Raw genomic sequence first — 26,667 nt, forward strand, 5'->3', positions numbered from 1 at the left:
GAGAAAATAACAGACAGACATAGCTCAGCCATAGTGAGAATTAAGGAAAACTGCCAATTGTCTTGGATCAAGCACATCATTTAAAAAAAAAAAAAAGAGTGACCCATAAAGAGAATATGTGATGGGAAAATATAGCATGACACATATCCTTAGCTATGGCCAAGCAGTGGTGGTGGAAAAGTGTCCTTTGTGCTCTTCCAGTCCTGGGATATCTATATACTTGTCTAATCCCCTATCTTAGTTTAGAGTAGCTTGACAGCTGCCCTAAATTATATTGCTGCCATTGTCTTCAAGAAGCTGTAGCCTTGGCTTGCTAGAATGTAAGAAGCTCCAAGACCTGGTCCCACCTCCAGTATATCCCCTACCCTGGCAGCAGGGACAGAGATGTTTAGGAGCTGCTATAATGGCTCTATATCACCAGAGGATCCCTGTACTCTGTGATTGATCCTCCTGTGGTTAGCTCTGTGGGCTCTAAACCTGTTTTGTACCAGTAATGCCTGTGAAGGGGACTTCAAGTTAATTGACTGAGATAGCTTTTGCGGAAATGGCTATACAGTATATCAGGTAGATCTAATGTGACCTGAGGAGATCATGGGACTGTATGCATCGGTGATACTTCCTATATGCCATGGTTACCAAAGCCTTAGATTAATAATGCTTCTATAGAAATGCAGCCTGGATGTTACAGAAAGGTAATCTTTTAGCCTTCCTGTATGTGACCCTGTAGAATTAGAGCTAGATGACCAAATTCTGTTCAGTTAGAATGATATAAATGCAGAGTAATTCAGATGACACCAAATGGACAGATTCCTTTTTGAAGCCAGCAGAATTACCTTGGATTCAAACTGTTGTTAAAGGGAGAATACGCTTAAAAATCCCAACACAAAAAGGAGGATGTAGAAAGTGTTCTGAGAAGTGTTGTAAATAGGAAAGAGAGAGGGATTTTTTTTTAAATTGAGAGTATTTTCAGAAGATATTTTCTCTTCAATAGTTTTTTTAGACTACATTCTCTGGTAATAAATATTCTTTTATTCAGATATTTTATACATCAGTGGGGAGGAAAAATTAAAGCAGAGATTTCTTGTATTATATCTTACATGTCAAAAACATAATTTGAACAATCATATATCAAAAATGTCTATAGCTGTCTATTGTCTATAGATGTAACATTTTACAGAGCTTTTCTTCCTCTTATTGGTACCTCATACCACTGAAAAAGAGGAACTGTTATTCAGATACAAAAAGCGGAGTTTATTTAACATCAGATGTCTGAAAATGATGACCTAAGTAACTGTTCTCAAAAATGGGATTTATGGTGGATAGCAAAGAAGATTCTTGTCTTGAGAATAAACTTTTTCGGTTTATTCAGGTTGCAAATGCATATGTAACAGCAGCTGCGTCCATACAAGCAGAACTCAGTCAGAGGCAATGCGTAGTGTGTGTGTGTGGGGTGGGGGGTGCACGGTTACGCAGGGTCACGTGCCCCCTCCCTTGATTTCTGCCAGGGTTTATATGCCCTGCCCTGAACCATGCTGAAGATCATCAAAACCTTAAAATTGTGCTCCCGCCCCACTATCGTCTCTGAACTCAGTCATTTTGGCTTTTGACCAATGAAGAGTTTGGCAGGGAAGGGGGCTGGGTAAAGGACATAAATGTTTTTTTGGAGGCAAAGATAGACATTAAGCTGTAATAATTTCTCTACAGCTTCCTATTTCAATCTGCTGTAAAGACAAGGTGCTAAGCTTTTATTTATGGCTTAATGAGATACTGTCTTCCCAATAGCAGAATATTACTCACAGGAAGCAATGAGTTATTGCTGGTTTTCTTTTCCTTTCTGTTCAGTTACTGTGGATACAGCATGTGTTCAGTTTTAGACACACTTCCCTCTTGAACAGTCTTCATTCGGGTTGCTGAAGCTGCTGAAGCAAAAAGGTTAAAGGAACACAGTTTTTAAAGAACGATTTGTTTGCTGCTTGAGTTCCCATTGATACAATGAGCTTTCGAGGGAAAGTTTTCAAAAGGGAGCCCAGTGAACTATGGAGGAAGAGAAGGACTGTTAGGCGAGTAAATCAAGGGGAAATTCACAGATTAAGTTGCGTATGTATATTTATTTATTTTTCTTTTGTCTATTGCTTTTCAAGACTCGTTAAAAATCACAGGGCAAATCCTCGTCAGCAGCCTACTCATGGGTAGTAAGGGGCATGGGATTTGGTCCTTGGTGTCTCCATATGAAAAAAATCAAGGAATGATTGAATGAAATGAAAGCATTGACACCTCAGTGTGTATGACGGAACCTATGATATAGCACAACGTGTATAAAACAAGTGCTGATACTCTTACTCATGCAGAATTATACTTTGTAACACACTGAAGCCAATGGTGCTACTTGTAAAGTGCTGCTCTTTGTGAATAAGGGTATCACAATCTGACTCTATACAGATTGTGTTTGTATTGTATTTCTGAGAGGGGGAAAAAAAGAGAAAACCAATATTCTTTTACAGTGGTGTGGACAAATGGAGAGGGCCTGGACAAAAAGACCTGGGTAGAAATCCTGCCCCATTGAAGTCAATGGGAGTTTTGCCATGGACTGCAATCGGGCAAGGATTTCATCTCTGAGATTTACTACTGGCCCTGCCATTAATTCACTGTGGGACATTGGGCAAGTCACTTAACCACTCTACATGTAAGTTTCCCTTGGTGTCAAAGCTTACCGGCCTTTATAAAGTGCTTTGAGATGACAGATTTACTTTTAGAGATAATGGGTCCTTTTCCTCACAAAGGTATTATGAAAATTTGTGGAAGACCTGGGTTTATATGTTATATCATGTATTTTTTTCTTATATTAGTGGAGACCCCTTTTTCTGGTTATTGTAAGAAAATTAATTAAAAGTTAATACACTTGAAGTGAATTTATTTTAACTAGCGCTTCCTCAAGAGGAAAAAATCCCAAACCTTTGATACATTAAAAATTGGTCAGCCAGGTTGACTTGAGACTTAGGTTCACAGTTCCCCGAGATAAGTGTTTTGTTTCTGCTTGTGAGATATCTCTCAGTCTGCCATGTAGGAGATATTTATGACATGGAAATGAATCAGCTGTTAGGATAAAAGCAAAAATAACATTAAAATGTAGTTCTTGTTGGGCTAGCTCATTGTCAGGCAATTGAAGACACCGTGTGCCAGCCTTCCAAGTGAACTCAAAAATGCAGGCAAATTTTCAGAAGATCTTGGCTCCCATTTGGGTACTGAAATAAATGGCCAGGTTTTCAAAGTATCACAGCTGGGGCTATTGAGTGCTGCTGAGCACTTCTTTAGGCTGAAGTCCTTCGAAATTCTAGCCCTATGAGTCTACTCCTGTTAGTGGCAAAACTCAGTGGTACAGGATCAGGTTGTATGTGCCTGAAAACAAAAACATCTTAAGAGTCTTAAAATTGGCAGCACTGTTTTTGTGGCACATGAAATAAACTTGTGTTTTCTGGAAATTTTTGTAAACTGAAGCGTTTAGAACGTACTATTCCTTTTAGCCTTTGCTAATGATAATTATTCTCTCTCTCTTGTTTTGTTCTGACAGCATATAAAGGGAAATCTAAAACTTCATACCTTTTGTCAGCCTTTTATAGTCAATCTGCATTTCTCATAGCTTATAGATCTCAACATTTAAGCTTCATAGTACCTTGTTGCTTTATAATAAGGGCTTAATCTTGGTCTCATTGAAATCAATAAGACTTTGATGGGTTCAGGACACTGTTGCATGATTTATCACATAAAATCCTATGCTAAGAGGACTTTTGGCCTCATCCTGCAAATCCTAATGTATGTGAATAATGACCACTAGTGCAGCATCAGGCCTAAAGGAAAATAGGATCGCAAGCTTGCTAGTGATAAACTATAATAGAAGAAGTGAAAGTAAACACATTGTTTTTAAATGGATGTAAGTACATTTGCTAATACTTGTTCGCATTTGTGGCCGGATCCTCAGCTAGTGTAAACTGGCCTAATTCTTTTGATTTTTAATGATGTCACACTGATGTACAGCAACTGAAGTTCTGGCCCTTAAAAGTATAAATAGTGATTTATAGAAGATGATAAAAACAGTATCCTTTGAATTATGCATCTAGCCATTCTGAAGGAAAAGGGACTTATCCAGAAGCAGTACATAGCATCAGTTTCAATCAGACATCCAGACATTCTTATTACATTTTCCTTTAGCTGACTGGCTGTTGTAATTTCTGTGTTCATTTAAGTGGGATTTTCTTTTTTTCTTTTTTAACAAAGCCTGGCATTTGCTCTGAACTGTGTTCTTTTTAAGTTCACGTTACACTAAGATGGAACCACTGTCACATATTATTCTGCCAGTGTATTTCTCCATAGTTTGTTTAGTCCCTAGGCGAGTAGCAAAACATGGGTTCCCTCAGATTTACTTCTGCTGTTTGCAGCCTGTCTTTCAACCCAATATTTCATAACTGGAGTGCACAAATTCTTTTGCCAAGGGCGTTTTTGCTGTCAATCAGTAGTTGTTCTTTCCAGAGTAGCTGCAGATATCCTCAGTGTGTCAGGATGTTATGGATCCAAGTTGTGGAGTACCCTTCGCTCAGCCTGAAGGCAGTGAGCTCAGCACCTCCCATAAAGCAATTAGCGGTATACAGGATCAGGCTCTGTGTTTGCTGTAACGGGTTGTCTAATATCTGCCAGAAACTATTTCATAAATACTTAATTACCTCGGAATGATTTAGAATGTCTGTAGATTTTGGATGAGTTCACTATAGTTGGCCTGGTTCTGTTCCTGTTTACAATGGTGTAACTATTAATTTCACTAGAGGTGTTCGTGATAAACATCAGTGTGAGGGCGGAAACAAGCCCTGTATATCTGTCTGGGCTGTTAAGACATTTGTATAGCCAGTGATCACTTTTACAAATGAATCCTTGATAGAATGTAGAAAAACATAGTAAAATATAATTATTTATTGAGATACACTGCATGAAAAGTAGATATAATTGACTATATTGTAACTGACTGCAGAATAGATAGAAGAAATAAGAGAGATCTCCATTGTATGACAATGACATATTATTAAATACTGCATAGAACAATCTCTAAAGAATATTTGCTAAATATTTAGAGTGGATATAAGAGTTTGTGCTATGTGTATTTTTGCTTTTGATTACAGAGATTTATAAGATGGCACAGCATTTTAAAGGACTATTTAACAGTAGTTTTATAATGTCCCAGATCAAAACTAAAGGAAAATTTAAAACCTACCCCTGCCAAAACATATTCTTTGGCCACTTATTGTGATTTTATCATGAAACTCATGATATTTGGTGTTTTGATTAAAGCTCCAACTTATGGATTCATTTGATGTTGAAAGCCTCTCAGTTTTCGTGTAAGAAAAGAAAAATATAAAAAAAGAAGTTTCTAGCCCTCCTTTTTTCCAGACAAACACTGGAAAACATAATCCAACTGTACCCTAAGACTCAAAAATAAAAAGAATCCATTTTAAAAAATCTCATGATTTTAGAGGCCTCATTCTTGATGTTTAAATATTTCCGATTGGCAGTGTTGCACACATTCACAGACATGCCATCTCTTAATCCAAATGCTACGTATTACTATTTGTAGTGCACATGCCACTTCCTGTCTTAGTGGAGGAGGTGTGCCAGATTGGACTGGCAGAGGAATGACCACTCCTGGGGTCCTGTTTGGAGTGAGTTATGTTCTCCTGCAATAGAGCCCTCACTCTTTTTCTCCTTGCCCAGAACACAGGTGGAAAATATCCATGGATGGAGCTGGGGAGAGATAGATTGGTTTGGGGCAGACTCCACTGCCCTAAAACACCCATTGGCCAATTCCAGGGGAGGTAGGGAGCCATTTATTATTTGTGGGCCCATAGCCATTCTTGCTGGTGCAAGTTGCCCTTCCTGCTTTGCCCTACAGGGCTTAGTTGTCAGAGCTGGGTAAAATAATAAAATAGGAAGGGATGATATATATTAGTAAATATTTTAGCAACTTGTGGCTGGTGTCCAGTGCAATCAAAAGGCCAGCTTCTGGGGTGATCCTGATCACAGTCCCAAGAGGGACGGATGGACCCTGTTAGCCTGTGGGGTGAGAGGAGGTCTTGAATCGTCAAACACTGAGGTCTTCCTCTTCTGTACCCGCATTCTCCCATGCAGTGGGAGGATGGCAGGGTGAAGCTGAATCAGAAGTTGGGATTTGGGTAGGGGAGCTAACTCCCATTCCTTTGTTGTATGACATCAGACTATTCAACCCATGCTGGACCCAATTAATGCCTGGTGGCCAACCTGTGTCTTTAATATTAAAAATAAACTAAAGTTGTGGCCTGCTGCTTTCAATCCATTTAGGTGTGTATGTCGTACTTCTCTTGTGTGTCCTGATTGAATGCAAATAACAGAAATGTGCTCTATTTAGCCATAACCCAGATTTAAAATACTTGCTGTAGTATTAGTGGGCCATGTCAATTCATAATTCAGCAAAGTTGTTGTTCCAAGACAGCCTTTCTTAAGCTTTTGCAGACATCATTAATGTAAATTCTCCAAGTATTATATGGGTGAAATTTACACTACCTCCAAAATGCCTGTTTAAATGAGCTTTGTGCTGAAACCGCTGATAGAATTCTCCACCCCAACCTGCCAGCAGGCCCAGTGGACCACTGCCACTTTAATTCCTATGTGAGACAGTGGATCCATATAATTGTGAATCTCTTGAGCATGTTGTCAAACAACCCTTACACAATAGCTTAATCAGGGCTAGTGCAGAGTCCCCCACTATGATCCATAGGGAAGGTAGAGATACACCTCCCTCCACAGCGTGAAGTAGCTGCTATGGGGCAGCTCTGCTGCAGCCAAATTTTCTGGCCCAGGGTTTGATATCCTCCTCCCAAACCTGCCACCTGTCCCCTATATACAACCCAAGTGTTCAGACTCTATGAAGGTGAAGTGAGTTTCATCATGGGATTCTGTCACCTCTGCATAATGGCTTTGAGGTTGAAATTAACGTGATGGCTTTAAAAGAAAACATTTTGCCAGTGTTGTTATATTCCGTTCTGATTAGTGTCATATAAAGGGAGAACAAATGGAGCAGCTGTTTGGAGCCAAGGGATGTTTTATGTAAATAAAACTATAAACCCTAGGATATTGACAAGACATTTTTCACCCTAAGTTACCTACGAACAAGTATTTAGTCAACACCTGTGAAATATTTATAATTTAGAAACCTGCTAGCAGCATTTTAAATTGAAGAATAAAAAAAGTCTACATTTTTAATGAATTAAATTAAAAATTTCACCAATATGTTTAGGGATCATAATGCCACTTGTATAGTAATGGTAATTCCAGCAATTGGTTTATTGTATGAGATTTATTTATCCTTTTCCCGCAAAGTGTTTAGAGCTAAACTTCCACCTACTGTGTAAAGTGGGCCAAACAATTAATTTTCTTGTTCTTTTGAATATTATTCCAAACCTTATCTGTAATTCTACTTAATTGTAGACATTAGGTAGAATTACAGATAGTATTCGGACATTGTAGACATGTCAAGTCCTAGCCATATGGGATATACATACAAATATATAGCCCTGATGCAGGAAAGCACTTAGGCATGCATGTAATTTTAAGTACCAAAACAAGAGTTCACTATATGCTTAAAGTTAAGCACAGGCTGAAGCATCTTTCGTGATCCCTGGAAAAGATCTGTGGCTTTGTGTCACGAAAATCCCTGAAAGCTATGGGAGACCACACCTTTCAATGCCAGCAATGCCCCTCTGCCATGTACATTGGCCAAACCAGACAGTCTCTACGTAAAAGAATAAATGGACACAAATCAGACGTCAAGAATTATAACATTCAAAAACCAGTCAGAGAGCACTTCATTCTCCCTGGTCACTTGATTACACACCTAAAAGTCGCAATATTACAGCAAAAAACATCAAAAACAGACTCCAATGAGAGACTGTTGAATTGGAATTAATTTGCAAACTGGACACCATTAAATTAGGCTTGAATAAAGACTGGGAGTGGATGGGTCATTACACAAAGTAAAACTATTTCCCCTTGCTTATTCCCCCCCCCCCCCCACACACACACACTGTTACTCACACCTTCTTGTCAACTGTTGGAAATGGGCCATCCTGATCATCGCTACAAAAGTTTTTTTTCGCCTGCTGATAGTAGCTCACCTTAACTGATCACTCTCGTTATAGTGCGTATGGCAACACACATTTTTTTCATGTTCTCTTTGTGTATATGTATATCTTCCTACTGTATTTTCCACTGTATGCATCCGATGAAGTGGGTTTTAGCCCACGAAAGCTTATCCTTCATGGAAACTGGCTCTCTCTCTCACTGCTTGCTGTAGCCAGGGCCGGATTTCCAATTAGGCACAGCAGGCACGTGCCTAGGGGCCTGGCATTCTAGGGGCACCTAAAAGGTAAAAGTAGGTTAAAAGTTTAAAAGTTAATACAGTAGAACCTCAGAGTTGCGAACATCTTGGAAATGGAGGTTGTCCATAACTCTGAAATATTCTGTAACTTTGAAGAAGAGCTCAGCCACATGGGGGATTCGTGCTGCAGCTGCAGGGTGTGGGGCGCCAGGCTGTGGGTGGGGGGGAGTTTGGGGCTTCTGATTCTCAGGGTGCCAAAGCTTTGGGCTGGGGGCTCGGGGCTCCTGCCCCATGGGAGCACCAGGGCTCAGCACTTTAAACCTGGGAGAGTGCCGCTGGGGTTCCCCACAGCTCTGCTCCCTGCTTCAGTGGGGAGGGGGACCCAAGGGCTCGAGGCTTTAGCTACGGGGGGAGCGCTGGGGCTGAAACTGGCTCTCCCCCTGTAGCTAAAGCCCCAAGCCCCGGCATGCACACACACACACACACACACACCTCCTGGGGCTGAAGGTGGGAACAGAGCTGCAGGGCTGAATCCCCAAGTCCCAGAGCTCCCTTGTGGGCTGAAATTGGGAGTGGATCCACGGCTGAAGCCCAGAGCCCCAGTGCTCCCCCTGTCTAAAGACCTGAGCTCCGAAGCCCGAAGCTGCAGCCTCAACCCCCCGTGGCTGAAGCTTTAGCCCCAAGGTAGTACAGTATTTGCTTTGCATGTGTGTGTATGCACGTGCTGCTGTCTGATTGAGGACTTATGGTTCCACAGGGTGTCCGGTTGACGTGTAAGTCTGTAACGCTGGTGTTCATATCTTTGAGGTTCTACTGTATTTAAATGATTGTTTATATATATTTTCATTTAATTTTTTATGGAAAACACGAAGGTCATTTGTAGACATGGGGGGTGGCGCACTGAAGATGCTGTGCTTAGATGTGTGTAAGGTATAAATCCAGCCCTGACTGTAGCCCCAGGGCTTCTTCAGTGGTAGCCACAACAAGATGGGGATGTGTGGGAGGGAAGAGAAGGATGTCAACTGCCTGGTGTGAGAGAGGGTTTGAATATTGCTGGGGGGCTCTCTGATACTTCTAGCTCAAACACCATTAGGTGGAGTGTTGGGGAAACCTTAATCTCCATTTGGTAGCACTGTCTCCACTTCCTGGATGGAAATTCCACTTCGGGGTTGTCAGCCATAAGTGGTGCTGGGCCATCCTGCCCATTCAGTCCCACTGTCACTGACTGTCTCTCAAGTTGGGATGAACCAGCACAAGCACACACACACACTCTTGCCTCCTAATCTTGCATATGGTAGTATATCACCTTCCATGACCAAGTTGTTATACTGTATTTGATAGCTAGGTTATGCAGTCACGTTACTCTGCCCTTGTAGAAGGCAAGGTGGGTTGGGTGACCACGTAGATATTATGTGGCCACCTCAGATACTACATGGCCTCACTGTCATCCATTTGGATATGCCCCAGCGTCCATGACTGTCAAGTCTGGTGTGCCATGTAGTTGTTGTGGAATACTTACAGTGAACGGTGCTAAGGCCTGGATTAAAATTCAGTCCTATCCCAAATTTACAAAAAGCATGGTGTTAAAAATACGTAGTAGCTTCAACTGTGGCAAGATTGGTAAAGAGATATTTAATATAAATAGGCCCACCCTGGTGACATAATATTAACTATGTATGTATCCAGGTAGACAATGTCAGAAATGTGAAACTGTATAATGTGCTAGATACACTACTTGATTACCAAAAAAAAATCTAGTGCTCAAGTTACAGTGCAAGAATCATTGAAGCATTCTGCAGCCATGTCACCTGGGGCTCTTAGAAGTTGAGCAGGATTGGTCCTGGTCAGTACTTGGGTGGGAGACCAAGAAAAAGCACAGTGCCAGAGGGAGTGATATTTCTGTAAATGGCCCTTTTCCTTGCAAGTCAGTTTTGTTTCAGTGTTTCAGCATGGTGTTAGGATGAACTGTTTTTTAGACACCACATTTTGAATGAGATATAAAATTAAGGTCCTGGCTCTGTTGGTCATCCAAAAATCTCATGGCACTTTTCATGAGCAGACAGGGTCTACCCTGGAGTTCTGAGTATATTTCAGTTTGGGTAATGATGTTCCACCTACTTAAATTCTTTCTCCCCTGCATCTATGTCACTTAAACTTCAGGTGATTTTCTGCCTTTCTTGCATGAAGCCTCTAAAAGAGAATACAGGCCTATAGCTTTTGGATAATTTAAATAGTATCTATGAAAAATAATAATATAACAGTTAAAATGATAGATAGTAATAGAATTGTATTATATTATATTTTGTTTAGTACCAGAAGTTGGGATTCAGTTTGGTTTTTAGGATTAGAACATTGCCTGGAAGGACTCTTGAGAGACTAGCAGTCTCATTGACATCATTTCTCTAGCACTCAAAGAGAAGATTCTTCAAGAAGATGGTTTACAAATCATTTTGTCCCACAATTATGAAGAAGAAATTGGTACCAGAATTAACACACAATGTTCCTGTAGCCTTTGGCAAGCCATAGTCAGCCATGTACCATATCTGTTTCTGTAAAATCAATTATGTGGATATTTTGGGTCATTATTGCTGGGAAAGTAACATCATTCCATCTGGAAGAGAAGATTATGGGTTTAGATCTCATTGTAGGAGGTGGGATTTTGCTCAATGCTGATGAAGCAATACATCACTGGTGGAAAAGTTATGGGCTGGTTTACATATGTGAAATTAAATGGAGATTATCTATTGCTGGTATTGGCCCAGGTGTGCATTATAGATCTCTCAACACTATTCAAAAAGGGTATGGAAGAGTCCATTGTCCTCAACAACACACTTTCTCTGGATAGTAAAAGGTGCTGTCATAAGTAGTTATTATAGTAGGTAGGGTGATGGTGATTGCCTCTTTTATATTCACATAATCATTCTAGCACAGCTACTATAATTCATTTCTCATTTGAGATAGATAATATAAAAAGCACTATAAAAATCTAATTCCAAGTAATACAATCTTGGCTGCAAGATTGTCTAATTGGTCCATTTCCAAAAGAAACAGACAAGTTAAATTCAGGAGAGACCATCTTTTGGTGGTTAAAGCTGTAAATCAGCCCTACTCCATTACAGATCTCTCTGCCAAAAGTGGTGGGGAGAAACACACTAATCCTAACATTCTAAGATTCTGTCTGCCCGTGACAAGAAAACTTGAGCAGTCAGTCCCCTTCATCTAAAGATATACTACTAACTAAAGCAGCCAGGATTTCCCATCAGAAATGCAAAATACATCAGTGCTAAGCTTTGCCAAATCTTAACAATTGACTATATAGAGCAGTGGCTCTCAACCTCTCCAAACTATTGTACCCCTTTCCGGAGTTTGATTTGTCTTGTGTACCCCCAAGTTACACCTCCCTTGAAATACAAAAATACAAAAGTGTCATGGCACGCTATTACTGAAAATTTTTTTACTTTCTCATTTTTACCATGTAATGATAAAATAAATCAATTAGAATATAAATATTGTACTTACATTTCAGAGTATATAGAACAGTATAAACAAGTTGTATGAAATTTTAGTGTGTACTGACTTTGCTAGGCCTTTTTATGAAGCTTGTTGTAAAACTAAGTAAATATCTAGAGCCATGTCTACACTACGAAAGTACTCCGATTTTACAGAAGTCAATTTTTGGTAACAGATTGTATAAAGTTGAGTGCATGTGTCCACACTAAGCACATTAATTCGGCGGTGTGCGTCCACAGTACCGTGGCAAGCATTGATATTCCAAGTGGTGCACTATGGGTAGCTATCCCACAGTTCCCGCAGTCCCCGCTGCCCATTGGAATTCTGGGCTGAGCTCCCAATGCCTGATGGGGCCAAAAATTTGTCACGGGTGGTTATGGGTAAATGTCATCAGTCAACCCTCCCTTCTTCCATAAAAGCAACAGCAGACAATCATTTTGCGCCCTTTTCCCTGGATTGCCTGAGCAGATGCCATAGCACGGCAAACATGGAGCCCGTTCAGCTCACCGCAGCAGTTATGACCATTTTAAACACCTCACGCATTATCGTGCAGTTTATGCAGAACCAGCACCTGAAAACCAGGCGAGGAGGCGACGGCAGCGTGGTGATGAGGACGTGAACACAGATTTCTCTAAAACCGCGGTCCCCAGCAATTTGGAGATCATGGTGTTACCGGGGCAGGCTCATGCCGTGGAACACCAATTCTGGGCCCGGGAAACAAACACAGAGTGATGGGACCGCATAATGTTGCAGGTTTGGGATGATTCCCAGTGGCTCCAAAACTTTTGCATGCATAAGGGCACTTTGCTGGAACTTTGTGACTTGCTTTCCCCTGCCCTGAAGCGCAAGAATGCCAAGATGAGAGCAGCCCTCACAGTTCACAAACGATAGCAATAGCCCTGTGGAAGCTTGCAATGCCTGACTGCTACCGGTCAGTCGGAAATCAATTTGGAGGGGGCTGCTGTGATCCAAGTAGCCAATGCAATCACTGACCTTCTGCTAACGAGGGTAGTGACTCTGGGAAATGTGCAGGTCATAGTGGATGGCTTTGCTGCAATGGGGTTCCCTAAGTGTGGTGGGGCGATAGATGGAACGCATATCCCTGTTTTGGCACCGGACCACCTTGCCAACCAGTAAGTAAACCGCAAGGGGTACTTCTCAATGGTGCTGCAAGCACTGGTGGATCACAAGGGACGTTTCACCAACGTCAACATGGGATGGCCAGGAAAGGTTCATGACGCTCGCGTCTTCAGGAGCTCTGGTCTGTTTAAATGGCTGCAGGAAGGGATTTACTTCCCAGACCAGAAAATAACTATTGGGGATGTTGAGATGCCTATAGTTATCCTTGGGGACCCAGCCTACCCCTTAATGCCCTGGCTCATGAAGCCGTACACAGGCAGCCTGGACAGTAGTAAGGAGCAGTTCAACTGTAGGCTGAGCAAGTGCAGAATGGTGGTAGAGTGTGCATTTGGATGTTCAAAGGGTCGCTGGCGCAGTTTACTGACTTGCTCAGACCTCAGCGAAACCAGTATTCCCACTGTTATTACTGCTTGCTGTGCTCTCCACAATCTCTGTGAGAGTAAGGGGGAGACGTTTATGGCTAAGTAGGAGGTTGAGGCAAATCGCCTGGCCACTTAATACGTGCAGCCAGACACCAGGTCAGTTAGAAGAGCACAGCAGGAAGTGGTGCGCATCAGAGAAGCTTTGAAAACCAGTTTCATGACTGGCCAGGGTACTGTGTGACACTTCTGTTTGTTTCTCCTTGATGAAAACCCACCCCCTTGGTTGCCTCTAAATTCCCTGTAAGCCACCCGCCCTCCTCCCTTCGATCACAGCTTGCTTGCAAAGGAAATAAAGTCACTATCATTTTAAAAACATGTATTCTTTATTAATTGATTATAAAAATAGGGAGATAACTCACAAGGTAGCCTGGGTGGAGTGTGAGAGGAGGGTAGGAGGGAAGGAAAAGGCTACTTTAAAACTTGTTGAATGACAGCCTTCTGTTGCTTGGACTGTCCACTGGGGTGGAGTGGTTGGGTGCCCAGAGCCTTCCCCCCTGCCGTTTTTGGGCGTCTGGTGAGGAGACTATGGAACTTGGGGAGGAGGGAGGGTGGTTAAACAGGGGCTGGAGCGGCAGTCTGTGATCCTGCTGCCGTTCATGAACTTCCACCAGACGCCGGAGCATGTCCGTTTGATCCCTCAATAGCCCCAGCGTTGCCTCATGCCTCCTCCGATCTTCCTGCCGCCACCTCTCCTCACATTCATCTGCCATTTTCCTGTACTCTGCTGTTGTGTCCCTCCACGCATTCTGCTGAGCTCTGTCAGTGCCGGACAACTGCATGAGCTGAGAGAACCTTTCATCACGCGTGTGTTTTTTTTTTACCGCCTTATCTGAGATAGCCTTTGCGACGGAGAAGGGAGGCTTGAAACATTTGCAGCTGCTGGAGGAAAAAAAGGGAGTGAAGTATGTAAAAAGATACATTTTATAGAACAATGGTTATACTCTTTCACGGTGAACAACACTATTCATATTACATAGCACATGTGATTTTGGTACAAGGTCGCATTTTGCATCTTATATTGAGTGCCTGCGGCTTTGGTGTTAGAGATCACACACGCAGTGCCAGGCAACAGAATTTGGCTTGCAGGCAGCCATGGTAAGCCATAGTCTTTCGGCTTCTGCAACCTTCATAACAGCAGCGCCCTCCTCTCCCATACCAAGCAAAGCACGTTGAGTTGGCCATTTAGTGCTGCAGTTCTCCTGTTAACATGCAGCAGCAGAAACCAAACTAACCCCTCCCATCCAATTCTCTGGGATTATCACTTTACCCCTCACCCCACTGCGTGGCTGGTATCAGAGAAGATCCCTGCTAGCCAAACGCGAACAGCTCAGCGCCAATGCCCCCCCCCACCCCATGGCTAACTGCGGGGAGGATTTCTTTTCAGCCACAGGCAAACAGCCCAGTAGGAACAGTCACCTCTGAATGTCCTCTTAATTAAATTCCCCTATTTCAACCAGGTTACCATGAACGATATCACTCTCCTGAGGATAACACAGAGAGATAAAGAATGGATGTTGCTTGAGTGCCAGCAAACACCTGGACCATATGCTGCCAGGCTATGTCATGGAATGGTACCAGATTACTTGCTACTAGCATGGCATGGTAGTGTCCTACCATGGAAGACGGAATAAGGCTGCTCTCCCCAGAAACGTTCTGCAAAGGCTTTTAGAGTACCTCCAGGAGAGCTTCATGGAGATGTCCCTGGAGGATTTCTGCTCCATCCCCAGACACGTTAACAGACTTTTCCAGTAGCTGTACTGGCCATAAATGCATCCCAAGTCCTCAGGGCTACTTAATCATTAAAATATGCTTGCTTTTATAACAGGTATTATATTTTAAAAAGGTACACTCACCAGAGGTCCCTTCTCCGGCTTTGTTGGGTTGGGAGGGTGTTTCAGTCAGGGTGATAAAAAGATCCTGGCTGTTGGGGAGAACGGTGTGCTGTGTGCTCTCCTCAAGCTCGTCCTTCTCCTCCTCATCTTCCCCATCCGCAAAATCCTCAGGCATGGCGGAGAGTACCCCATCATCGGAGCCCACGGACAGGGGTAGGGTAGTGGTGGTGGCCTCCCCTAGAATTGCATGCAGCTCAGCGTAGAAGCGGCATGTCTGGGGCTCTGTCCCGGAGCGTCCATTTGATTCTTTGGTTTTCTGGTGTGCTTGTCTGAGCTCCTTAAGTTTCACGTAGCACTGTGTTGCGTCCCTGCTGTAGCCTCTGTCCCTTATGGCCTTGGAGATTTTTTGAAATGTTTTGGCATTTCATCTTTTGGAAGGTAGTTCTGATAGCATGGATTCCTCTCCCCATACAGCGATCAGATCCAGTACCTCCCGTTCGGTCCATGCTGGAGCTCTTTTTCAATTCTGGGACTGCATGGTCACCTGTGCTGATGAGCTCGCCTGGCCAAACAGGAAATGAGATTCAATTGTCCCGGGGCTTTTCCTGTACACCTGGCCAGTACATCCGAGTTCAGAGTGCTGTCCAGAGCGGTCACAATGATGCACTGTGGGGTAGCTCCCGGATGCCAATACCTTCAAATTGCATCCACACTAACCCTAAGTCAAAACGGTGATGTTGATTTCAGCGCTAATCCCCTCACTGGGGAGGAGTACAGAAATCGGTTTTAAGAGCCCTTTATGTTGAAAAAAATGGCTTCGCTGTGTGGACGGGTGCAGGGTTAATTTGATTTAACACTGCTAAATCTGACATAAACTCGTAGTGTAGACCAGGCCTAGATGAGTTGATGTGCCCCCTGGAAGACCTCTGTGTATCTCTGGGGGTACACATACCCCTAGTTGAAAACCACTGATATAGAGAGTAGAGTTGGTATTTACATTGCACAGTCTTAACATTAATGAGAACATAGAGATCTTAATATTTCAAGGTGCAGGGATCTGTACAGAAGGAGCTCATGAGCTTATTACACACTGATGCTTTGACGTCAGGAATTTCAGATAGACATAATTCTCTCGAAAGCAGGTAGAGTTAAAGAGGACTAAACCAGTGTGTTGAAGAGAATGGATTATTTTACATCATCAGAAATGCTAACAGGGTTTCTTTGCAATTATAAATAGCATATGCTGTCCATGATCCTCAAAATACAGTGATGCATCTTTTATACATTCTTGTTTTAATTTCATGGTAGCAAAAAAAAGATAACATTTGACCCTGCTTATTGCCGTGTATATTGGTGGGAAAACATCAACATAAATATTTAAGTGCTGCACTGAATAGTCTGCTAGCAATTATTGAAAACAGCAGTTGACATTGTTGAGTCTAACTGCATTCATCAGAGAGCTTTGGCTTAAAGCCTGGAAATCAAAGAATAATTAATGTAATCTTTTGTTTTTCACCCCTTCCTGTTAACGTCATTGTGCATTCAAAAAATTGTAGAAAAGAAAGTCATCATGAAAATTAAAAAAAAACAAATCAAGGGGAAATATAAATCACTGTTTAACATCTAATTCTCTGTCACCAAAGTCTGAACCAATAACACACAGAATCAATATTTTATAAAAGTTGAATGAAGGACAACTGTATTTTCATTTTCTCTCTTATGCTAGGCTACAGTGCTATGATGGATGTCATGACACAGTGTGTAGACAACATGGCATGATGCCTCGTGGGAGTTTATCATGCTGTTGTGTAGTGATTCTACATCACGACATTGTGGTGCATTTTATACTTCAAATTGGTATTTTACAATATCATGTTGCTGCACTGATATCAAAGTATGTGTATGAATTAGATTTTGATCCCTAAAAGTTCATCTGAAGATCTCTGCTGACTTCAGTTAAAGATCCTCTGCCAAATAATACTCCCTGTTGAAGAAGATCTGTTGAAATCTCTCTCCCTTTCTTTATGCTTTAGGGTTTTCTACAACACCCATCTTTGTAGCATCTAAATGCCCTAAAATCTGTCAGAGCAAAAAGAAAGCAAGTTGGAATGTTGAGTGTGATGGTGCTCTAGGATCCTAGCGTTAGAGGATCTTCTAGTCTGAGCACTTTTCAGTTTCTGAGGAGGAAGGAGGGGCCAATATGGCATCTACATTCCTCTCCTTGAGCTGCAGAGTGGCCCCAGTGCGTGATCTCTGTGAGTTTGAAGCTCCACTTTTAAGGGTCAGGAGTAGATCTAATAATCCATTTCCAACCTCACAGGAATTTTCAGATGTTCTATAGCTTCCCAAGAGACAGGGTGTTCTTTAGTTGAATAGAGAACTGTGGAATATCACAAAGCATGCTGAGTTTTGTGAGAATGGCCTGACATCTGTGGAATTCCCCTGCTCATCTCAGTGCATTGGTAGCTTAGGAAAGCCCTTTGACTATTCATTTCGTGATTTAGGCTCTACTCACTCTCAGTTTGATTTATGAGACGTTCTGTGAGTTGATATCCAAATAGTGCCTTGGTCATTCTTCAGATTATTGGCATGGAGGGTATGATTTGGCACATATTTACCTGATCTGCACAGTCGTATTGCCTGACATGTCCACACACAGGGAGACTGGAATGCAACATCCCATAATATTAATGTATGGCAAACCTAAGGGAGCTAGAAGTTGTCATATAGCCCTAATGCAAAAAATTCTCTATAATTTCAATAGATTGGGGGGCATCAATATCTTGAGACAGTGTAGGGTTGGGGAGAGAGGTGATGCCTATCACACTAGTATAAATGTTCTGGAGAAAAGTCAATCTGCATATTCGCAGAACCACGAAACAGGAGAAAGATAATACATGCCTGAGACATTTCTCCATCACGATTCAGATAGCACTTTTAGTTTAACTCTCCTTTTTTAGTCATCGCTGTTGGTTACACCTTATTTCTTGTTTATATCTCAGATGCCTTATGTCAATTTTTAAAAAAGGGGGGTGGGGATTGTATGACAAGAATTGAAAACTTTGTACCAAAAATCTCCAACCCAGCACTTACATGTAATCCTTTTCCAGATTCATATTGGCTCTTCCCCAGTGATTTGAATACTAGAAAATTTGTCCTTACAGTCTCATGAGCTGTAATTTGTAAGATAACTCTACACACTAGACTTGTGGTGAAGAGCCATTGTTGCCAACTCTCATGATATTATCATGAGTGTCATAACCTGTCATAATAGTTAATGTTTTCTTAAAGCTCCAGCTCCTGGTGTCATGTGTTTATGTGAGAATCCTTAAAAAGTTTCTAGACCCGGTAATTGCAGAGAAAAGTGAACCCTAAAGGCTCAAAATCAAAGCAAACAAAAAGGACAGATTTATTTATTTATTTTTAAAAATCATGATTTTTAAGTCCATCTTAATTTTGGAGAGGCCGACTTGTGATTGTTGAACACTTGGGGTTGGCAATACTGATGTCCAAATGAGCTACCATAACTAGAAAGGAACTCTCAGACTGCTCTCAGTGGTGAGATGGCAATGGGAGCCAGTTGTGCTGCTGTGGCTGATGACATGAGGTGATCAGCACACCACCTATCAACGTGATCGTTTCAAATTAAGTGTTGATGTTTGGGTGCAAGAAGCTATGGCATCAGAGAGATTTAGGGCCTGATATACTGTATCACTCACTAAAGTCACTAGGTTGATCAGAACCTTACAGAACAGGAACATCTAAGAAAAGTTAAGTGTTTTACTTTGCCAGGAGAGAAGACATAAAAGAAGAAAATAAGCAAAGGTGGAGGAGAAGGTATGAAGCAAAAAGCCATTTGGGGGATTGGTGTGACAGAGAGAGGAAGAGAGAATGCAGACTGAGAGCCAGCCCACCATATAGGGATGCATTAGAAAGTCAGTAGTTACCAGCGATCACCCCAATACAATTTTGTCCCCAGCTCATTTAACATCCGGACCAATGGGGTTCCTCTTGCAGTTTGAACTTGCTCGGCAGATCAATCATCTGCTTTCATGACTTTTTCTCCCTGTGCAGCTGTACTACATCCGCCAGCTGACTCTCTGTCCAATCACTTCCAAAGCCTATAATACTATGTGGGTGATTGATCTGTTCCGTCAGAAACATTGCACCAAGACAGCTAAAAATCACTTGGATCTTAGAGTTCGTTTAGCAGAGGTGGGTTTTGTGTTGTCAGGTAGTACTCTCGAGGAACAAATTTCTGCCCTTGAGACCGTCCAAAGAAAAATGAATGGGTTGATACTGAAGTCCCATCCCCTTGTCAAATATCTTATCTAAAATTAACATTTGATTCCCTAGTCCTGCCATGGAGTCTAAATTTAGTTATAAAGCTTTTTCCCTGCATTTTGAGCCTATAACCAATTTTCACCTAGACTCCCTCTCTTTAAAAAAAGGACTTTAGTTTCCCTCTCTTATGAAGAAGTTCTCAGAACAGTATGAGGATTTATTTGCCCGTCAGTCTTCCTGTCATCTCACTCAGGAAAGGTCTTTCCCTCCCAAGTCAGTGGGCACTACATAGACAACTGCTTGAGCAGGAACAAAAAGTGAGAATTTCCCTACCTATAAATTGGGTTTCCACTATCAACCATTCAACTTTGGTTCTCTGCTAGGGTAGATCCCAGTGTTATAGTCTCTTTTGTACAGTGTATTATTGTTATTTAGTTGAGTTTTCCAGGGGTATTTCTGAAAGCTAGAGAAGAATCCAATTTAACAAATGGGGCTGGGGGGAGGTGCAGTTAGGTGCAGGGAAGGAATTTCTGGGATAACTGTGACTTGTATATCTATGAAGCAGGTTCAAAGAACAGAGGGAGACCTATAGATCCAAAGTGATAAATCCTGTGTTGGAGAAACCTGTTTGATAGGTCCCTTTATGAGACTCCATGGTTACATGCTGGTCTGAAGTACCTTGGATAGCATAGTGTGATAACTGTGGGTAAATGGTGACTTTTCAATGACAACCACTATGTTGCTAGAACTATCTCTGCGCAAACTACATGCATCTGTGGGGCTGTCTCCTTCTCTCTCATGCCTCCCTACTTTCTCGTCCTCTCTGTCATTTTCTTTTCTCCTCCCCATCTTAGTCTCTTTGATACTTACAAAAAGACTCTTAGAATGAGAAGATGGTTTCTCACACTCTGTCTGACCCGTGAGGTTTTTATTTTTGAAAGTGTGCTTGCACGGTACGTGGGCTCTTCCATCTCTATTTTTGTACTGTATATTGAGGCACTGTGAATTCACCTCTTCTTGGCTGTTTCCACTGAGAATTTTTCTATACTAACCCCACACTTGGGCAATAATAGCACTATTATGATGGTTTACGAGGGAATAATCCAATTCCTGACTGGAGAAATTATGGGGCTGAATGCCAAATAGTTTATCCTGACAGAGGAACTAGATCATTGCCAAGTAAAATAGTGCAGTGGTACTTTTATTGCTAGCAAGCGACCAGCATTTAAGAAGTGGCAAAAAACAAGAGAGCAAGGGAGTGAATCAGTACTCAGCTAATGGAAACAATTGAAATTAAAGTAGGTCATTCATTCTGCAGCTGATTCACTCAAAATAATATTGTCCATATGCAGTTCAAATGGTTTGTATTAAAATAAAGAAAATTTCGGAGAGTAATGAGTAGATTATCATGATGCCGTGGGGTGCAGTGATGATGTCTGCACAGCACTGTTAACTCCAGGGCATATTGGTTATCAGGAAATAATCAGGATGAAAATGAATATTCTGAGTGGCCTGCCTGGCTCGCTTATACTGTATTGACATGGGTATTCTCAGTTCAATAGCAACGTGCTGTTTCTGAGCATAACAAAACTCATTAATACTTTAATGTCCAAAGAGTATTGGAAAATGAGACCCGGTTCAGTTTGTGAATTCAGGGAGAGTATGAGAGTCAAGACATAATATTGTGCTTTCTTATTCCACAGCAGGAGAAACCCAAACTTTTGGAGCCCTTGGATTATGAAACTGTCATCACAGAGATTGAAAGAAATACTGAGGACAACCCTCTTAAAGATCTCATATTGTTCCCCAATGATGACTTTTCAGTAAGTTTAATGAAATGTGTTTTATTTACAGTTTTTTATCTCTAGACATGGCGGGAAGGTCAAATGTCACAGAAGAGGCTCCTAACTGGTCCATATATCTTTTATTTTGGGGCCACTTTTTACTCCTTTCTCTCTCCCTGCTGCACACCTCGCACTCTCCAAGAGTAGACACAGTGCAAATCCTCAATGATTGCCATATATATCTCAAGAGCTCAGGAGATCTACCGTGTCTTAGACAGTGTCCAGCATGATGGGCCAGGGAAGGCCATTTTCAGCTTGGCTCTGCCAGGCAGCAGGAACTATTTGTATGCAGAGATACCCAATTCTGGCTCACGTAGAGTATTCCTTAACCAGCCTGGTTCTGAATGATATTCAGTCTGATAGTACCCCAGGAAGCTATGGACCTTATTATTAAAATATGATGATTAGAGGTACTTCAGTCTCTGTGGCCCCAAGGCCTCAGACATCCTCAGCCCAGCCCTGATTTGTGCTTAGTTTGTAGTCACCTAATGTGGACTAGGGTGTTTGGGTATTTTCAAAATAAAGCAAAACCAAAATAATTAACTGAGCTGTTAAGGTATTAAAATAATATTTATGGATCCATAATAAGTAAATTCATTGCATGCTTCAAAACAGTACAGCCAGATCCTCACCTGTATAAATCAGCAGAGCTCCCTGAGGATCTGGCCCTTTGTTTCAACTTAGGACAGGGGTTCTCAACCTTTCTCTTTCTGAGCTCCCCTCCTCCTCCCGCCGCTATAAAAGCTTCGTGGCCCACCTGTGCCACAATAACTGATTTTCTGCATATAAAATCCATGGCCCGTGTTAGGGGGTAACAAGTAGGGCAGTTGCCTGGGACCTCATGTCACAGGGGCTCCCGCAAAGCTACATTGCTCAGGCTTTGGCTTCAGCCCTGGGTGGCAGGGCCTGCAGCACTTCCCGCAGCTCCTATTGGCTGGGAATGGCGAACCGCGGCCACTGGGAGCTGCGGGCAGCCATGCCTATGGACGGTCAATGTAAACAAACAGTTTCGCAGCCCACCAGCGGATTACCCTGACAGGCTGCAGGTTGCCTACCACCATCTCCAAAATGGTCCGTCCTGCTCCATTCCCCTAGTAAAAGTCTTCTTCAGGCCCTGGTCATCTTCTTCCTCGACTGCTGTAACCCCCCAGCTTCTCATCTTCCTCTCTCTGATTTGTCCACAGTGCTGCTGTTCAAATTATCTTATGGGCATGCTGCTTTGACTATATAACTCTCCCATCAGATCCCTCCCTCTCACCACCTTCTGCATCACATCCAAGCACCTTGTCTTCATCTCAAAGGCCCTGCACACCTTAGGTCTTGCTTACCTCTCTGCTCTGATTTATTTTCACTCCTCCACCTTGACCACTTTCACTTTATCCAACCTTCATGCCTTGTTGCCCCTTTCTTCTCCAGCCACTTCTCTGCATTTCTTTCCATATGGTCCTTTATGGCTGGACACCTCCAGCACTACCACTCTTGATGCTGATCCACCATACCCTCAGTCCTCTCCTTTCAAGTCTTTCCTGAGCTCTCACTTCTTCCATGAAGCATATAAACCTGGCCCCTTCCCCTAATGGAGCAACAAGCTTGATTCCCCACTGTCTGCACCTTTGCTTCTATGAAAGCAAAATTTGGCCCTGCGTGAATGTGTATTAATAATCATAAAAGGTATTTGGCTAGATTTAATGGGTACATTGATATCATAAAGAGTGTAAAACACATTGGACTCAACAGGATGTGAAAATTTATGTTCTTCTTTTTTCAAATTCTTTTTGTTAACTCTGTCATTCAAATTCTAAATTAAATCTCCCCCAAATGAACTATAAATATTATCATGTATCTAGTTTGACCCTTGAAATTGAAGGAATTCATAGGGCTGGTCTAATCTTTTTAGTAGAGCGCATCAGTGGGAGGTGAATTCTAATGTGCACAAACGTCACACATTAGCTGGCCCAAATGGACCCAGCTGGCATGCACTAAAAGTTCCTTAGTTCACATTAACGGATCCCATTTCAAACTGAGTGATGCAAGTCTAACATTATTGTTATTGTTTATCATTGCATGAATGCTTTGGAGCCCTGGTCACAAACTGGGACTGTGTTAGCTGCTGTATGAACCCAGACCAAAAAAGACAGTCCCTTCCTCAAAAACCTTGTAATCGAAGGATAAAACAAGAGACAACAGATGGCTACACACAGACAGACGGGGGAGTGCAAGAAAAGAAATGAGACAGTATTGGGCAGTATGATAGGCAATGGAATCAGCACATCAGCAGCGTAACTGTTCTCAAGCTTTTTGAAAGCATCATGGGAAAGGAGAATTTTAAGGAGCGTTTTGAAGGAGGATAATGTGATAGCTTTGCAGATGTTTATAGAATATACAATAACCTTAGACTATATGTATAGAGCCATTCATGTTCAGTGTAGCAATGTGCACTCATACAGAAGTGATATTTAGTGTTTAGTTAGGGTTAGCTTGTTATTTGTTTTAAAATGAAATTAGTGATTTTTTGCGTGGAGGGAAAAGAAGGGCGAAGGAAGGTAATGTACTGGAATTAGTATCAGAGCTCCTCCTTACGGAATGTCTATGAGCAAAATTCTCTGCTGGAGTAACTCCATTGAATTCAATAGAATTACACCAGCAGAGAATTTCACCCTATAGATTAGATTGGTACGGGAAGCACTATGTAAACACATATTGAAGCTTCCCCTTAAAATGTTCTAGATTGCATCTCTCATTCTTTCCCTTCAGTATGTACTCTCAGTTCCTGTTGATTCCAATGGAAACATATCCGAGAACATGGAGAATTTGGTCCGCATAAAAGTCCTGTTTATACCACAGATCATGTGCTGCAATCTGTGGGATCATTGAGGTTCCATCTTCTCCTGTCTTTTTAATTTATGGGCTCATTCTATCTTACTTTCCTTAAAATTTATGGTAAATCTGTTTATTTAAATGAGAACAGGATTGAGCTGCTTTTCTTTAGTGGGTTTGAGTCTGAGCCCTAATATACCCCAACATGTTTTGTGTGGTTAGCAGTTTGAAAGGTCTTTGTTTTCTAACCAATTAAAACCAATTCTGACCCTCTGTGGTGCATCAGCCTGAAAGCTATATTTCTAGTTGCTTTCACTCAAAGTTTTTAAAAAAATGAGTCAGATGTAGAGTAAAAGCACCTAAGTCATCTTTGAAAATGGGACTTAGAAACCTAAATTTAATCAAAAGCAATGGGATTTAGGCCCGTAATTCAGTTCCCCCTTGTCAATTATTAATGAGCAGCAATATTATCATTTGGCTTTTTCTGCTGAAATACAGTCCCACCTGAATCTAGAAAGAGAGATGATCACAAATCTTAATTTAATTGCTCTTTTTTACTAACCAAACACCTGAGGCTGACAGCCATGTACATGAATGTTTCACAAAATCATCATTAGAAGCAGGGGCATTATATTTGCATGTATATTCTGAGGATAATTTAAAAATGATTATGTGTGCTTTTGACTCTATGGTTCGGCCAGAATTTCAGAACTCTGCATGCAATTGCCTATTAAAAAAAAATGAACATGCAGTAGCGTAGCAGGGAGCTGACCCTGGAGCTTTGTCCTTTGGAGTCAACAGGAAGATTCTCATTGACTTGAATGGGCATTAGATTAGGCTCCTAATGTGAACATCTAAAAACCATAATTGTATGCACAGTCATTGTATTTGGCACACATTTACAAATGCAGAATTCTGTAAATCTGGGCCTTCATTCAGAACATAAGACCGGCCATACTGTGTCAGACCAAAGGTCCATCTAGCCTAGTATCCTGTCTTCTGGTAGAGGTCAGTGCCAGGTGCTTCAAAGTGAATGATCAGAATAGGGCAATCATCAAGTGGTCCAGTCCCAGCATCTGACCTTCACGAGTATGAGTGTCTGTTCTTCACACTCAGTTGTTGTTATAAATAAAGGGTCTCTGCTGTGATCAAATGCAGTAACAGATCAGCCTTAAAACCATTGAACTATAGCAACAGTCAACAAAAGAGTTTAAGCTCTGAACAGGAAGTGCTCTTGTGGCAAGGCAGTTTGTAGCTAGTGGTCTAAACACAGCTAATTCTCAGAAGGGAAGTTCTGTGCAGCTTTTAAAAACAGAGTTAACTATAATATTGTACAAGATCTTCATGTCCCGGTTCTGTGTAAATTTAGCTGTTGTATTCCTTTACTTTAGAGAATTTTTAACAGGAGATTTGGCCAAGTCCACTTAGATGAATAATTGGCAACACAGATCCACTTGTATTTGAAAGCATGCAGTTTTTTATTTGCTTTATTCCAGTCCTTTATGTACAGTCCAAGCTTCTTGAGAGGCAGTGTTGTACGTGCAGTGGATAGAGCACCGGTATGGGAGTCAGCTGACCTGCATTCAGTTGCTTGCTTTGCCATTGTATTGCTGTGTGTGACCTTTGCAGATTATGGCGCATCTCTGAGCCTCTGTTTCCCTACCTGTAAAATGGGGAAAAATAAAGATTTACCACTTTTTGCTCAGCACCTTGACCTCAGTTGATGAGAAGCAATGTAAATCCTAAGCTTTATTAAGGAACAGTCTTGGTAAAACAATTAAAAATTCTGCATTCCCTATAGTAGCTATCGTGAGTGGATTCAACCTGAGGTCTTCTTCATTCCTGTCAAGCAGAAGAGCTTTTGTTTGGGTCTGTAGCTCAGCCACCATCATGACAATGATAAGATTCTTAGTTGTAGAATATACGATTAGGCTTTCCATTACACCCACCAGCCCCACTCAATCTGCAAAATTTATAGCCATGGATAGCATATGGTCCTTAGTAATGATGGACTTCAGTTTACAAGCTATGTTGCTGATGGGTCTTAGATCCCTGATCCTGCAAAGAGCTCTGTATGAGTGGACCCCCAGTGAAGGCAGTGGGCCTCCATAGGAGCACAGGGATTCATTTAGATTTTCAGGTGCATTTTGACAAAAGCAAAGGAAAGGAGTGGCAATTCAAAGTCATTCATGAAGACAAGAAATAGTCATTGGACCAGCAAAAGAGAGTGAAGTGAGCTGTAGCTCACGAAAGTTTATGCTCAAATAAATTGGTTAGTCTCTAAGGTGCCACTAGTACTCCTTTTCTTTTTGTCTTTACAGTGTGGTAGTTATGGCACTCATCTAGAATATGGGAAGCCCCAGTTCAAATCCATACTCCAGTGACTACTTAATTATTGGTGCAAAATGCACCAGCTTCAAGAGGAG

The 26,667-nt window shown here is 41.8% G+C and overlaps 1 protein-coding gene across 11 annotated transcripts in view; it reads left to right on the top strand.

The window, feature by feature from the left end:
• DOCK10 (dedicator of cytokinesis 10) overlaps positions 1-26,667 on the top strand; it is a 248,355-nt gene that overhangs the window by 84,082 nt on the left and 137,606 nt on the right. For 9 of the 11 annotated variants that reach the window (XM_074963916.1, XM_074963908.1, XM_074963911.1 and 6 more), the window contains exon 2: positions 21,284-21,403. In XM_074963916.1, the coding sequence (XP_074820017.1) occupies positions 21,284-21,403 (120 nt within the window). Of the gene's footprint in view, positions 1-1,992; positions 2,098-21,283; positions 21,404-26,667 lie in introns of those variants that run through there. The other 2 variants (XM_074963918.1, XM_074963909.1) reach the window with 2 other exon arrangements.

This window comes from Natator depressus, chromosome 9, assembly GCF_965152275.1.
Source record: "Natator depressus isolate rNatDep1 chromosome 9, rNatDep2.hap1, whole genome shotgun sequence".
NCBI classification, from domain to species: domain Eukaryota; kingdom Metazoa; phylum Chordata; order Testudines; family Cheloniidae; genus Natator; species Natator depressus.